This window comes from Nothoprocta perdicaria, unplaced genomic scaffold (genome assembly GCF_003342845.1).
Source record: "Nothoprocta perdicaria isolate Ctin4 unplaced genomic scaffold, notPer1 scaffold_322, whole genome shotgun sequence".
NCBI lineage: Eukaryota > Metazoa > Chordata > Aves > Tinamiformes > Tinamidae > Nothoprocta > Nothoprocta perdicaria.
This window is the reverse complement of record NW_020455558.1, coordinates 64,942-81,477: the sequence shown is the minus strand read 5'-3', so window position 1 is coordinate 81,477 and position 16,536 is coordinate 64,942. Positions and strand designations below refer to the sequence as shown.

The window sequence follows — 16,536 nt, the reverse complement described above, 5'->3', positions numbered from 1 at the left end:
TAGCAGGTATGGTGTTGAAGGACTGATGGACTTGATGATCTCAAAGGTCTTTTCCAGTCATAATGATTCTATGATTCCATCCTAGCCCAGGGATTGAGGCCAGACTGTCTAGGTCACAGCTCATAGAGCTGCAGACAGCAGGGCATCCCTGGAGTTTGGGCAAGCTCAGAGCTACACAGCATTTTGGGCAACTAATTATTGTTAGCCTTTCCCTACAAAGAAGGATCTGAGGTGAGGGTGCCAGGCTGACCACAAGGCTTTCCTCAAAGCCCATAGCACAACCTGAACGGAAAGGCAGGAGCTGGGGGGCACAAATAAGACTTAGCAAACATCTCCTCCAAGGAGGGCAGAATTAATGAGCTAATCAAGTGAATCAGCGACATGTCTCGCATTCCTTGTAGCTCTGTAACCCTACAGAGAAGAAACTCATCACATTTCTGAACAAGTTCACAAAATTCTTTCCGCTGGTTTTATACAAATGGCATATTTTCTGAGGAAAAAAAAAACTGCTATCAATAAATGGTGGCTTGCAAACATAGAATATTCTTCAAAGCTACTGCAAAGCAAAGCTAGTGTCACTGAAGAACTAATTCAATTAGAAAAGAGAGTATTACTCTACGATAACGCACGTGTATGGCATTTGAGGTATTTGCTCAGGTACTCTAACTGGATGAGTGAAAGGTTTTCTTTGAAGCAATTAACAGATCCAAGACCCCAGAGCAGCTGAAATTGGGACAAGTTAGGTTGTGCAGAAGGACCTAGGTTTAATCACACATACAGAGAACAAGGCAGCAGTTCCTCCATCCAGTTCTTGCATTTAAACCCTCGGATAGAAACTCCACCCACATAGCTCCCCCAGCCAGACACAACCACACCAGCCGAACATATCCTTGGGTCATGGCACAGGTACCAGCTACTGAATGCTCATTAATGCTTTAATTAAGTCTCATGCAAACAGCATGTGCTCCATTAGAACTTACCAAAAAGCAACTTTCCTTAAGCCATAAAGAGAAATAAAAATTGTAGTAAGAAAGAGGTCAGAGGCACCTTAAGATGACTGCCTCTGGTTTAGGGTTCCCCTTATTGCTCTTGACCCATTAAAATGTGACCAAAGGGCTGCTACTCTTCCAAATAAAAAAGCCACATTCTCACCCACAACATTGCTTATATATTTTCTATTACTAGAGTTACCACTTTTCCAGATTCCAAGATCTCCCCCTTAGCTTATAGATATTACAGACTAGGACTAATGACCTCCAGAATGTCCATGAAGAGCTTAATTTTCTAGCTCCAAATGTGGTATTACTTGGACAAACTTGTGTGATAACTTGATGTGATAACATTGTGCCTTCTACTTTCCCACAATACTGTGACCTTGGCAGAGGGAGAAGCAGCCAAGATCTGCTCAGCCCTCTGCTCATAGCCAGGGCATACCGAGTTTATGCACATCAAACCCAACACCTGGATGAGTGCTTTCTGATGGGGGAGAGATGAAAACTCACTCAGTGCTCTAAAGGACCACACTAAGAGCAGCACAGCTGTGGTCTCCTCAAGCTGTGTGAGATAATCAAGCAGCATCTCTATCTTCAATGCAACCTGGACAGAGTACCTCCTTCTCCCTACCAGTGTTCAACAAGTGCGTAGATGAGGCACTTAGGGCACATGCTGAAGAAGGGTTTACAGTTGGAATCGATGATCTTGAAGGTCTTTTCCAACTGTAAGGATTCTATGGTTCCAAGTCATGTCCACCAAGCTGAAAGAGAGCCAGCAGAAATGGTTTAAAGCTTTCATACAATGTCATTCACCCTCTAGTGGCTGTACGTCCAGAGCTCCCACTTGCACATATGACTGGGTAACCTCCAGGTAGCCCAGCCCAACTCCGGCTGCTGCATTCAGGAGTCTCCATCCATACTCCTCCACGCCAAGTCAATGAAACCAGGGCTACTGCAACCTGGCAAGTCAAAGACATTTGGACTGGGGTGGTATTGAGGGGACACCTACTCTGGGATTCCCACTACAGCAGGTTTGTGCCCTACTGGGAATGTCAGAGCATGCTTCCCAAGACACCTGCACCTAAATCAAGAGTCAGTGGCACAGGGCAACACCTGAACAGCACAGACACTTGGAAAACACATCTTTTGGGGTAAATGAAAATCAATGTAATGGCAGAATGTAAAATGACATAAAAGCCAGTAAATATGTAGTACAGGATAAATGTAACATGACCCAAAATATGGGAACCCTCATCATAGAGTTGCTTACTGCAACCTGGAAAATCAGTACATAAAACAATAGAGATTATCTGAAGTGATTTTATTGACTTTACAAATGTAATACATGTCTGTGTGTCTCGCACAACTGTATCACTAGCGATCTCAGATTCTGCCTCGAGTGCTGATGATAAATCGTATGAAAACAAGTTTCTGTGCAGACAAAGCCTGTGACTTCATAAATAAGCAAGATTTCAGTTTAAAGGCAACCTTTCTCCAAGGCCACCTGACCAAATCAAAAGCTTTTCTACCTGCATTGCTTCAGGTTTACACAATTTCCTTCAGGAAAAGGTAGACAGTGTCGACCTTGATGAAAGTTTGGCCATGAGAAGGAGATGAATTCAGGTCCACTGACACCAGCATGATTCACTGTGGTCAAGGCAGGCTCTTTAAAGTGCTGCTCCTGTGTAGGATACAGACCCTCCACTTGGCATCCCCAAGAGGCATTCAAGCACACAAACTAGATTTCTTCCACAAGGAACTGAACCAGAAGACTTTTTTTTTTTCCCAGCTGCTACTAGGAAAACTCAAAGTTCACAGGGCCAGGTTATAGACAGTCCAAAATAACAACCCTCAAAACATATACAGTCAAAATATCAGGTCCTCTTCAGTCCCACAGCTCCTGGCTGCACCACCCTGGTACTATGCAGGAAGGTAAACTGGGTTCTTGATCTCTCTGAGATAAAGAAGTGGTCACCTTCAAAGCAAATGATGGGATTCACTTTTTCAGCCTTACACTCACTAGTCTGAAGAGTGATACCTACTGCTGACCTACTGCTGCCCTCTACACAAGGCAAAATATGCTTCAGACTTTCTGCTTTTGTTCCTAAGATAAAATACAACTGGAAAGTTCACAGATGAAGAAGAATCATTAAGACTTCTACTTACCCGATTCTGGGAACCAATCACATTGGATTTAGAAGCCTAAAAATATTAGATTCCTAAATTATAACCAAATTCAGCAGGAACTATTATGCCCTTTGGCAAAAACAAGCTTGAGGTGCTTTGGGAACTGGAAATTCACGGTATTTGCAAAGAGGCTCTTTGTCACGAAGACTCCTAACTCTACTCACTGTCCTGCTAACGTATTTTCTTCTAGCAAAAAATTCAGATATACCTGTCGTCGATCATTTTCAAGCATCCTCTACAGACAATGTTTCAGGGCATAAACCAAGATTTGTTAACAGACCTACGGAACCAGAAGGATAGTTGGTGCCCTGTATAAAAATCAAGCCAACAAGGTTTAGTTATAGTGGGGCTCACAATGTTGCACAAGCAAAGATCCCTGACGGAAGATTTTAAGGGCCAGGTTTTCCCAACACACACAAATGCCAAACACACAACAGTTTCAGATTCTTGTTCTTCATGTTAGAATTGATTCTGCAATTCTCTTACTCAACTCAGACAACTCTTTCACCATGACTATTGAGCAGTGGCTGCCACCAGATCTTCTGACCAGAAGGATGCAGAGAGCCTCTCTCCTTTTGGCCTCCTCTAGTCCAGTACAAGTTACCTGCCTTGGCAGCAGGGCTAGCATCTTCTTTGCTGTTTACTTTTCTTTTAGACCCAAAGAGAAAAAAAAAAAAGCCCACGTCTTAGGTGATTGGAAGCCCACACGTCTTCCTGTTGTCCAAATCTGCATCTACACAAAGCAATGGATCTGCATACACACGCATCCTCACCATCATAGATGCGTTCTGCTGTGGGGTTCAGATGGGGACTAAGACATTCTTGTGGGGACTAAGACATTCTCTGCAAGAAGAGATGTTTACATTGATTCCTGGGTTGGACTGAAGTTTTGTCCTGAGGGATCCAGTTCCTCCACTACTGTATTTCCACCACGGGCACAAAGGCCCAGTTTTCAGGATGCAGCTGAGGATACACAGGTTAAATTGTAAAACACCATTCACAAGACCAAGCAAGCTGATCAGCTCATATGTTTAGCAACAGCCCAGCTGAGATTGTTACAATCCTCCACACCGCACAAAAAGCTAACAAGACTTTTATTCAGAACCATAAAACACAACAAAATGGAAAGTCCATCAAATATTATGATACACAATACACTGGTGTGAAAGTAAAGTGATTCCCAGCAGTTGAGTCCAGGGCTTGATTCTAGCTCACCTACAGCTAGACGGAGCCTGGAGAGCACACAGCAAAAAGATGCTCCACATTTCAGTTACAACTTGCCTAGGACACTGGTGAAGGATCATGGCACTCCAGTGTTTCGCCTGGGTACAAAAGCAGATGACATTTGGTCACAGTAAAAAGGGGGAAGCACAGGGCATAGAGGTCACTGCCCCTTCAGCAGAGCACTTCCTGAACAAGCAGCTCCTGGTCATACAGCTAGAGTCCATTCCTCTCTGGCTGTAGGCCAAAGCAATTTCAAGTCCCAGACCCCCCTGAGCTTGCTGGCACTTGCTACGTCACCACAAGCTAAGCCAGCAGCCAATTAGAGGGTAACCACAGAGCAGAACGTGTCAGAGGAATCGCCTTCGCGCGGCCTGCAGAGCTGAACCCACTGCAGGCTTCAGATGTTCGTTTTGGAGGTGATCCAGTCTCGATAGTAAGTCACTCGTGTGTACACCCCGGGTTTATTGAGCTTGCCACATTCGTCTCCCCAGCTCACTATTCCCACGAGATACCAGATTCCTCGGGAGTTCGCGTGCACCAGGGGCCCACCAGAGTCACCCTAAGGAGAGAAACACCAGCAGGCAAACAGCAAGCAAGTAGTGCAGCAAGCATCAAATCATTATGTTCTGTTACAAGGGATAGGTATTTCTGGCTGCAAGCTACAGCTACAACGCAACCTCCACACTGTTCATGGAGAAGACAGGGTGACAGCTTGTGCCTCGTTCAGTGTCTCTTCCGTTACACACCTTGCGTTCTCTCACATGTGTATTATATGCAAAAACCATGCACAGCAGCAAACTTCAGCCCAGGAGCAACAAAGCCATTCTTTGCATCATCAAGACCTTGAAGCCCATAATTTTACCAGGGTTTTCCAAAGCATGTTTATGTCTGGGCAGGATCCTGGACAACTTGTTCTAGGTGACCCTCCTGGAGGAGGGGTTTGGATTAAATGAGCTCCAAGGGTCCCTTCCAACCTCAGCTATTTTGTCATTCCCTGATTTCCTTACTAGGAAACATCACGTCTCATCCAGCCTACCATTTAATTCCTATATTACATAGGGTGACACTTACCTGGCAGGCATCCACCTGCCCCTCTAGGTAGCCTGCACACAGCATTCCAGGTGTTATCACTCCATGGTACACATGCCCCATATTACAAATCCTGGTACTTATAATTTTCACTTCTGCTTGTCGAAGTTGATTAACACTATAGCCTACAAGGAAAAGCAGTGTTAGGGTGTGCACACAGGGAGCTCCTAAAGCGTATGGGAATTACAAATAACCACATTTTCCTAACAGCTTTTCTGCCACTGCAGACAATAAAGGGATATACCCAAGGTCTCAGGAAGAGGACAGTTCTTTTCTCCTGAAGTGCTTCACTTGTCCCAAACACAACCCTGTCTCATCTTTCATCCTCAGTAGATACTATTTAACATAGCTGCATAGATCAATGATGGATTTTTTTTGTACGTGTTCCAGAGCTCAATTCCCTATTATAGGCTACAAGATATGCCCTTGATGCCAGTGGAAAGAGCCACTCTGTGAACTGAAACGTGGCTCTGGACAGCTGCTCAGCACAGCAAGGGCCTAACCCAAAACATAGCCTCTAGTCAAGTGGCTCTCCTAAGCCTCTTAGTTCTTTAATGCTGCTAATTTGAAATGAAGGTCATTCTCAAGTAATTTGAGGAACTGAAGCCAGAATGAGGACCCAAGACTGAATAACTGACCAAAACAATTATGATACATCTATGACTGACAAAGCTGAAGGGCAGAGAACTTGTATGAAAGTTAAAGCCAGAGGAAGGGACTAGTGAGAATGGATGCCCAAACAGGCTCATAGAGAGTAAGAGAAAAGCTGTTCTTATCCCTGTATGGCCAGTCTGCATGTTTTTATGGCTGCCAACTAAAAATCCCCACAAAGCAGTGAACAAAGTCAATGGGTGCACCACTAGCAGATGCGCCTATCAAACAAGGTCTAACCAACTTAAAATACATGAATAATAATAATAATAATAATAATAATAATAAAAAACACCTAACAGGAGGCTTTTCCTGTAAATGTATGGAAGGGCATGGGAACAGGAGAGGCACTCACCATCATTGCTCAGAGCTCCCCAACCCGTGACAAAGCAAGAGGCGTTGTCTGGGAATTCATGAGATGCTTCAGGAAGACAGACGCTGTGCACATCACTCGTGAACTTGATAGGTGAGGCAAGCTCCACAAGGGCCACGTCATCCTCATGGTTATGGAGGTGGTCATTGTATCCCTCGTGAATTATAATGTTTCGGACAAAGCGTTTCTGTGTCGGAGGTCTCAGCAGAGTCCCAAAGCTGGCTGTCCACCTCCGAGGGTCTGTTCCTCTGAAAGACATCGGTGGTTAAGTCACAGGCGAACCAAACAAGATTCCCAAAAGAGTTTGGCTTCCCCATAAAGCATCAAAATACAACATGCCGTCTGAGAAAGACCAACTTTCTATCTTTGGTCTAAGAAAGACCAACTTTCTTAAGAAAGACCAACTTTCAAAGAGTCAAACTGCATTATGCCTCAGCAGACACGAACATCAGCAGGCCACATAACGTCCCACTAGAGCACCCAGCAACCCAAAACCTACGGGGCCAGAAAGGTGCCAGGGGCCTTGGCATTGGAACAGGCTGCCCAGGGAGGTTGTGGAGTCTCCTTCTCTGGAGGTGTTCAAAACCCACCTGAATGCTGCCCTGTGCCACATGCTCTGGGTGTGCCTGCTTGAGCGGGAAGGTTGGACTAGATGATCTCCAGAGGCCCCTTCCAACCTTGAACATTCTCCGATTCTGTGACCTACCCTCTGAAGCAGTGGGCCGCAGTCAGCAGCCAGGTGTTGCTGATGACGGAGGCGCCGCAGCGATGGATGCCGTCGAGCTGGATGCTGGCCTGCCAGGGCCACTCCCCGTCGCGCGCGAGCTGCCCGCCCGCTATGCGCTCCACTCCCGAGAACGTGGTCATCTGCCTCCTCAAGCCACAGCCTGCGGAGAGAGGGCAGCTTTGCCTTAGCTGGCAGTCACCTGCAAGGGCACCGGCGTCTCGCTTCGAATGGTCACTGTCATTAGACTCACGGAGCAAACAGCATGGAAGGAGAGGAATAATAAATCTGCCAACAGGAAGAGATCCTCTGCTTTGCCAGCGAGAAGCAGAGGGCCAGGAGCTGAGTCCCTGCTCAGAGCAGCTGTGGTCCTCACACAAAGCTCCCCAAAAGCAGCCTTTACATATACATGCCTTTCAGGACCTACCTTACATAGCTAACATCAAAGCAAGAGCTGCCCACCCCTGAAAGTCTGAAAGTCAGTATAACTCAAGAAAGCAAGAGAGACTTCTCTGGGTCATGCACTATCCACTGCTTTAGCAATTTTTAAAAGTTTTTTTTTTAACTTTGATCTTCAGCCTAGAAATCTGGTAACCACAGCATCTCATACCATATCCCTGGACTGATTTTAATAAAGTGTTTATACTTACAGTTGTTTAAAAGGTTTTCTCCCTTTTCCTTATTCAGCTCTGAAATGGCAAGCAAACAAGACACAGTGAGAATATCTTACACCCCTCCTACCTGAACCAGCAGATACTCTTCCCGTACCCAGTAAACACCAATGAAAATGGCTGGGACTGCTGTGTGGAGTGAGAGGACAATAACAGGAGGAGTTCTTCTGTTGGAGAAGTACAGATAAACTTCTGTCCATCACTAAAAATCACTATCCATCTGTCCACTATCCATCCCTAAAAAAGGCCTAAGGAAATACTTTTCTTGCCTTAGCTCAGAGGTGAACAAGAGCAGATACTTGGCAAATAGGTCTAAATAACATCTATATATGCTGGGTCCTATATCATATAAAAGCCTGTATGGATTTGCTCAGATTAAGCACATGAAGGTGCTCAAATCAGTCTTGAGAAGTCTTCAGTGCTTTGATTGACTGGGGCTAACTTGTAATGACATCGATTTCTTCCCAATAAAAACTCTCCCTGCCAGACTGTCATGGTAGGCGATGACAGATGCACCAGACTGGATGGCTGCCCTGGGAACCTCAAGACTAGGCTAGGAACAGAGCAACCTCTTTGGTTGGTTGGTTGGTAGAGCAACCTATTCACACAAGGAAAGAAAACAGCAGGTGACAGGGAAGAGCATGATCTCTGCTTTTTTTCCTTTTCTTTTTCTTCTTTTAAAACGATGAGAACAGAAGGCAAAGCAACTGATGAACCCACAGCTTTGGATCCAGGCCTTTTTCTGGTGGATATGGTGGGATGTAACCTGGCTCAAGGGAACTCGGTCCCCTCATGGTTAAGGAAGCTCGTTGTGCCATGGCTCTTGGGCCCTCAGCCAATAAGGCAACCTGACCTGTCCAAACTATCATTTTGAGACAGGAGAAGAAAACAGCAGTGACACATGTTTGCATAATAAAGTGAAACTCATTACACTGAGGACAGCAAAGTATGAGGAACAAATTCCAAGCTAAAAACACAAACCTATGGCACTTGCCTGTGAGTCCAAGGGTAGACTGGTCAACTTCCAAGAACGTGGAGCTTGCTTGCAGCCCTTTGCGTAACACTCTGTTGATGTGACCCCAGGTTGCTGCTTCATTATCAGTTGAAGCAAATTTAAATACCAGAACAACATATGCAAGCACTCCGCCAGGATCCGGGCTGCAAACCAACATCAACAAAGTCAGTGGTGTCATCCTCTCCTTGCCCACTAATCCGATTTACTTTGTATTGCCTCGTCTGCCTTCCTCATACGATCTAGTCTGCACAGATGCACAGAATGAATAGGAAAGCTGTGCACAGAATAAGGATGACTACATATGTCAGTAGGCAGCAAGAAGTTCAGCTCATGGTGTAGCAATAATCCAAGGGACCTTCTGGGAGCGGTCAAACAATGTTCCATTAATCCCCACACAGCTCCCAGCCAGCAGCAAGAGTGTGAAAAGGGTCAAACCCTTCAAAAAACGATGTGCACTAAGTCATCCAAAAGATCCAGCCTGGCTGCACAGAAATTACTAAGTTGTTTGCCATTTCTTCCCACCCACATCAGTTGTCCGTTTAGGGGCTGCTTCTACTGAAGTGTTGTTTGCTCCACAGCAACTGGAGACAAAACCATCGTTAGCTTTGGGAGTTACTAGAGCCAGCCATGATCATTGTTAGTATAAAACATTATCAGTGTAAAATATTAGTCATCTACAGGAAGACCAAGCCAGGCCTGGGAGCAAAGAGAGCAGAGGCAGCTAAACTGGCTCAGCACTCAGTTGTACAAGAAGATACATGCAGCAAAACCAAGCCTAAAGAGTACACCATCTGGTCCACCACAAGTTGTAAAAAGATTGGTTGAGGTCCCCAAAATCCATAATTTCAGTTACCACATTTGACAGGGAGCTTTCAGAAGACAAAGATAGCCTGGGAAAACAAAGTCCCTTAAACTGCTTTGTTTTAGCTCCTTTAAACTGCTTTAAGCACTGTGAGTGACACTCGTGACTAACACTTTGAGTATTGTCTCACTTCTAAAAAGCAGGAGACCCCAGAAGCAGTACTGTGGAGGACATTTGCAGAAGGTAAGGCATTTTTTGCTCCCCAGGGAAAAAATATTGAACAGCAGAATCAATTTCAAACCAAAACTATGCAAAGAAGAGGGGAGTGTTGGCTGTTATCACTACATGACTACTGCACAGAGGAGAAACATTTGGAAAACCCTCCCATAAGACTATATATCTATGAGACATAGATATATCATATCCATGTCTCACTGCCCCCCTTCCCTAATCCATATGCAGGTATCACAGGGAAGAGTCATTCTTTCAGAATCCTCTGCGCAAGGAATAGGGATGGTCACCTCCTGCTGTACCCCACACAGAAGGTTAAACACCAATTCCTACATCCCCAGGAAGCCTGGCATGGAACAAGGAGCCAATTCAGGATCTCTCATGCCTGTGACTAGCAGAGAGGTGAAGGCTGGGATCAACTAGTAATTTAGCTACTGAAACAAACCACAGAGAATTACGATTTGGATAGATCAGTTTGCAGAATTACAGGGTGACATTTCTCCCTCTTGTTGACCTCTGGAGATGATAGAGCCCTCTAATGTGAACACCAAACCAGAGGGATTAACAGACAAGACTTAGTTGTACTGCTGTTAAAACTGAAACAATCAGACACTCTGTATGGTTGAGGAGTAAGGAAAAGGGAGAAATTATCATCTTGGCTTTTTCTTCACCTTCACATTACTTACCTTATACTGACAACATGAGACCTGATATATCTTTTGCTCAAAAAGGATGACTTAAATATTCTGGACATCTGTTTAAGGAAAAGAGCACGTTAATAATGCAGCTGCAATGCGTGCACACCATCTGTACAAAATTTAGTCTTGGGAGACTCTGAAATGCGAGAAGAAGCCTTCAGATCTCTAACTCAACCCAGGCTACAGCAACACCTCCACGGAAGACTGCACAGAACTGGTATTTACCCAAGCAGCAGCCAGGTGGGCAGCTTCTGCCATCCCCTTGCTCTCTGGGTGTCTGTTTCCCTGCAGGGCTGCTGGGACAGGCAGCACCTGTGCTTACCATCTGCTTGCACACAGACCACGAGGCCTCATCAACCCGCTACAGCAAAACTTTAAGGTTAAGGCTGTGGGGTTCCCAGTGTGCAGAAGTCGCTGCATGATCCCTCCACCTTTTGGTGCCGAATCAAAACATGCTAAAAGCACCAAGGAAGGTAGACAGTCTTAACTTTCTAAATGAAAAATGTGTTGCCAGGACTTTTTCCCCAATATTTTCTTCATGCAATACTTTCACACCATGCTTTTTTTCCCCAGCTCTAAAATAATTGTGGGGGGTCTCTTCCGTGCTACCTGTTTCCCTCTGTTTTAAAGGACAAGGAAAGCTGCAGAGCATTCACCCTGCCAGCAACGCGTATCAGACACTTCACCCAACTCTAGTTTAGACACTGCATGGGCTGCCCAGAATACCATAATCAAGAACATGGTGTGCCAGGCACTATCCCTGCACTCAGTATGTCTGTGTCTCTGCATTAACAAGTCCTACCTCGGGCAGCAGGGAGGCAATTACAGAAATGGTGGGCTCAATCCCATGCAACTAAACACAGGTGAATGGCACTGCTGGGGAATGGAGTCAACTTCTCTAGTACTTAATTTTCATCTTATCCTCATGCTCCCAACCCTCTGATCCAGGGAGGAACCAGAGTCACAGGACTCCTCCCCACAGATCAGTAGAAAGAGAGCAAGATCCCAGTTTACCGTAGATTCAATCTCTTCACTCAGGTGTCTGAACTGTTCAGTGGTTTGCCTCTGGTAGTAAGGATCATAGTAGACATTGGAGATGACAAAAGTTGCATTGTAATACCGGTCCTGATCTACAGAAGAAGAAAAGGAAAGATCACTGACTGTCCTCATTGGTTTGGACATGCACAGCACCCTGCAGAACATGGCCCAAGTCAGGCTGCCATGTCCTAGCCCCACAAATCCAGGCAAGCTCAGAGCAGCACTGCAAGGAAAGATGGCTCTGGGCCATCCTGTTGCTCCCCAGAGCTGCTTGGACCCACTGAGCTATCGAGCTAAGATCTGGCCTTAAAGTGGATGTTAGAGATGATGTCCGTAAAGCAGAGTTAGCACTTACTGCTCCAGCTTTGCCTGCTGCTAAAGCACTGGCTGCAGTTATCTGGTGCCCAGTAGTCTGTTGTATCCTTGAGTCTCAGCAAGCTGAGAGAGCAGAGCAGTTGGTGCTGTCCCAACAGGAATGCACTTCAAATTCCCTCATCTGGCTATCTCAGAGCCTGGGAACGGGATGGCTTCATTCAAGGGCTTGTGAAGCTGGTTTGTTGCCAACCAGGACAGATGCTTGGGTTCCAGGAAGCCCATTCCTCTCCTCCCTTTCTCCTTCTGCAATCTCTTAGAGGTAACGGGTTCGGCCCTTGCAAAAAACCTTTTCAGTCCAAAAGAGAGCTTGCTCCACATAGGCCAACTGTTAAACAGGTCCCTGGCTTACACAGAAAACTATTGACTAACCACCACTACGGGCAGCAAGGAGGCAGAAGGAAAAAGGACTGCAAAACTGAACTCCTCACTTCATGAAAATTACATTTTAAGTATTAAGACTTTATAGTTAACACAGGCTTTTAACAGAATCTGGGTAAGTTTTCTCCTGTGGAATCTGAGCACAGGAGGTATATTCCATCCTTTCATAGCCAGACCACTTAGCAAGTGCATGAGATATACAATGTCTTGTGACAGAATTTAAAAAAAAAAAAAAGAAAAAATATACTTACAATTGCACAAAAAATAGGCGATCAAGCCAATGATAAGGGCCAAACCCAATACCACTGATATAACGATGATTGCTATTTTCCACGGCTCCATAGGCTTCATTGCTGTGCCCAGTTGGATCAATATCTGCATTGGAAGATAAAGAAAAAAAAAAACAGAGAAATTCAACTTTGTCACAAACATAGTAGCAGGTCTTGAACCAAACTATACCTGGTACACTTCTTAGCCCTCCTGATACTGATTCAGAGGCTGGAAGGATCCTCTGGAGCTTGGGATCTGGCCTCCTGCTCAAAGAGTCTCCTAGAACAGGCTGCTCTTGGTTTTATCTGGTCAAGTTTTGAGTATCTCCAAGGCTCTCCAGGGCCCCAGTCCAGCATTTGATCACCTCTGTGGCAAGAGCTTGAACATTTATTCAGAAATTCCCTTCAGAAGCACCTGCATTACCTCTGAGAACAGCCTAGAAGTAGGGCAGATCAATATTGCTACACAGAGGCAGTCTCTCCTAACAAAATATTACACAGACTTCTAGTCCACCTCATTGCCCAAGCAGATATTTACACTGAAGGCAAGTCTAACGTTTCATGACTCGGTAACTTCTGCACCGAAGCTGTTCTACACTACCAGAGATGCTACACGAAAGAGAGTCTGGGGTTGTTCTCAGTTAGCCTGAGTAGAAACATTTGGCAGTCTCCAATAGCAGTTGGGTGTCACCGTATCAAAACATACATTGCCTTATACATCATCCTGTTTCTTGACAGATGATCTGAAAAAAAAAAGAAAGAAAGAAAGAAAAAAAGGGGAGAAACTACTACGAGTGTGTAGCATGATACGGCAACAAGAGCCAGACTTATTGACTTGCTAAAAGTCATCAAAAGGCGTGTGAAAGGATCAGGAACTTGGTTCAAGCGTGGACTTGAATTTCCAAAGACGAGGCAGGAAGAAGCAGAACATGAGCAGGCTGGTGGGCAGTGAAGATGAGGAGCTGAAATGTGAACCCAGAACAGCAGGAGATAATGAAGCAGTTGGAGAGTGAGGAGGGTTTTGACACTGCCCAAGAAGCAACAGGGCCAAGCAGAAGAAAAAGCTCATTTTTGCATAACGGGAGGACCAGCGGGCATCCCAGTCCTCTGCTTTAGAAGGGAAACAGGGAAGTTTTAATGCTCTCAAGCTGGTGGTGAACTGGAAGGGAAAAGGTGAACAGGGCAAATTTGGCCAGCATGGCAAGCACGGGTCACTGTTGGAAAGGTGGCCAGGATCAAGTCTTGCAATGTGGTCTAGGGACAAGGCTGGTTCCTCTCCTCCGGTTGTGCCTGCTCTGTTGGGAAAAGTTCTGTTCTGGCAATGCAGAGTTCAAGTTTTCCCCAAATCTAGTCATCCAGCCCCATTCTCTGATGGCAAGGAGGCTCTGCAAAGCCTTCTGAAGAGCAGTTTCAAACCCAGACTGCCTGAAATTTCTTCAGAAACTGCAGGTTGCAGTGAGCACATGACATGCAGATGCTGGAAGTGAACTGGTTCCACAGAAACCTTGGCACCAGCCCATCCATCCATAATCCATGACCCCTGAGGCTCCAGAAAGATGTAGGGATGCAGACAAAGTAACCCAAAGACTTCTAGGACTTTCCTGCCTCCCTTTCTTGACCACCTTGCAGTCTCCCCTGCATCCAAGCCTCACAGCTCCCAAGTTCTCTTCTCTGTTGAGCGCAGCTCACATGTGAAGAGCACCTGAAAAGCAAATGTATGGTTGCCTGCAAGACCTGTGCTCCGCCAAGGCCTCTCCTGCTCTGTCTCTGTTTCCTTTCATGGTGCTAAATCGGCAGCACAGTCCCTTTTCCCCAGCATTTCACAACTGCCTGCTCTCCAAAGGCAGGACTGGAGGAAAGGGGTATGTTAAGAAGTGCTGGAGCACTGGGGGGAATGGAAATATAGGACACGAATCAAATCCTTTTTGCATTTCTGATTGATTTTGCTTTGAAAGGTTTTAAAAAGACAGCTCAAAGGAAGTCTCCCCTTATAGTTGTATAGAATCCATTTGTATAACATATACACACTTGCCACCTCTCCTCCCATTATCAGGTAGCCCTGGGAAACTCCAGTCTGGCAAAGATCAGTACCAGAACAGGAAAAATCTCTCACAGACAGCAAGTATGATGTCTCCAACTGAGTACAACCACCAGCATGAATCCTTCAGCTGTGTTGCACGAGCACAGGACTCACCCCACCAGTCCTCAATTTTCTGTCCACTTCTTCATCAGACATATGAGTCACCAGCCCTGCAGAGGGCTTGGGAAAACGCTCCTGCTTTTAGGTGCGCAGAGAAAGCTCGGTCTTTGGTCGTCCTTCCAGTAGCTGGCTTGAGAGCTGGGAAGAGACGGCCCTGCTTGATCACACAACTACCCTTTACTCTCTGAAAAGCAGTTTGAGGGCACGTAATGCCAAGCATGCAGTGTTGGTGCTAGAGCAAAAAACATCTCCTCTAGCACAGAGACACTTCTCTGCACATCTGTCCGGACGTCAGCTCTGATGATGCAGCTCGTTGCTCCAGCTCAAGCTCCTGTCCCAGGAGCAGTCCTGGGCTCAGGGCAAATGGGCACTGTTTAACAGAGAAGCATTTTTCCCTGGTAGACCCAAGCACCCGATTTGCCTACAGGTGCTTCCCAGAGTTGGGTACTTTGTACCGCTTCATTTCTTGCTTCCCTACACTGCAAACTTGAGTTTCTTTTATTAAACTGAGCATGAGAGCTGACTCCAGGCAGCTGCCAATGCACTTTCAGTGGGGCAGACAGGGGAATTCAGGTAACGTCAATGCATCCCTCCTCCAGCGTGACACTCCTTGGAGGAAGAGAACAGCCTTCCTTCCTCAAAAGCCTTAACAAGCCACCAGAAGCCACTCCATGGCAGGAGACTTTGCAAACTGAGTCTGCTCTGCTCGGAAAATGACCTCTTCCCAGCTGGTACCTGGAGGCTGTCAGTCTGCGATGAGTGAGAGTGAGAAGAAACTTCGATAAAGATTTGACTTCAATGCAAAACTGCTCTCTGATCACTGAACTTATTGCACATTGAAAAAGAAAGAATTATTGCCAATCTTCACTCGTGTAGGAAACCTCAAAAATGAGTGAAATACAACAAGAAATAAAGCAGGGTTAATACTGGTGCACTGGAAAGAAAATTCACATTGAAATTTGAATGCAGGAAGGGTTGTCTGGGTTTCCTTTGGTTTCTGTGAAAGGAAAACGGACACTGACAGACTCTCAGGCTGGGTTTCTGATCAAGCCAAGGCAAACTCTGTTCCTTCCATTTGGAAGGTTTGCCCCAGCCAAAGAGACAAGCTGGGGATAAGTGGTTCCTCCTCTCTCACTCTGTACCAAACACCCTGAAGTCCTTCCCAACAGTCCTTCCCAATGTGAGCCCTTCAATACAGCTCCCACCACTGCCAGACAGCGTTTGATTCACTCTATTGAACTTCGTTCCGTTTCCTTTAGTTGGGCTCTTCTGTGCAATGCCAAAAGGCTCAATAACAACTGTACTAGGAAAGAGATGATGTTCATGAAATGGCTATACAGACAGGGGAAGATGGTGAAACTCCATCATCTGTGCCCTGGAAATGAGGGCTAATTACTGTACATACCACAAACCATCACCCTGTTCTGTTTCACAAATCTGCCCTTACTTGTTGACTTTTTAAGTTAAACCCTTATAAGCAGCCCTGACCTGGACTTGCCAGCACTTTTAAATCAATCTATGCTTTTTTTGGCACCAAGTATCTGCTGGAAGTGTTTTGCTAAGCTCTGTACAGAGCTCTCCAGGCTCCAACTCATCTTCCATCTCCCATCCTAACGTCG

At 45.7% G+C, this 16,536-nt stretch overlaps 1 protein-coding gene across 1 annotated transcript; it reads right to left on the bottom strand.

Moving 5' to 3' along the window:
• Positions 1–4,488: 4,488 nt before the first annotated feature.
• LOC112950581 (transmembrane protease serine 11C-like) lies at positions 4,489–14,953 on the bottom strand. The gene is made up of 10 exons (XM_026043155.1): positions 14,912–14,953; positions 12,700–12,823; positions 11,672–11,787; positions 10,646–10,713; positions 8,906–9,069; positions 7,891–7,929; positions 7,223–7,403; positions 6,499–6,764; positions 5,475–5,617; positions 4,489–4,962 (listed from the first exon to the last, which is right to left on the bottom strand). Exons 1-10 carry the CDS (start codon positions 14,951–14,953, stop codon positions 4,801–4,803), a joined length of 1,305 nt encoding a protein of 434 aa, XP_025898940.1. The 3' UTR covers positions 4,489–4,800.
• Between the last annotated feature and the right edge of the window lie 1,583 nt (positions 14,954–16,536).

Coding starts and splice junctions, on each gene's coding strand:
- LOC112950581 (XM_026043155.1), bottom strand. CDS start 14,953: ATGTCTGATGAAGAAGTGGACAGAAAATTGAGGACTGGTGGG. Junction 7,930..8,905: donor GTCTACCCTTGGACTCACAG/GCAAGTGCCATA, acceptor TTGCCATTTCAG/AGCTGAATAAGGAAAAGGGA. Junction 6,765..7,222: donor GCGGCCCACTGCTTCAGAGG/GTAGGTCACAGA, acceptor GATGTCTTTCAG/AGGAACAGACCCTCGGAGGT.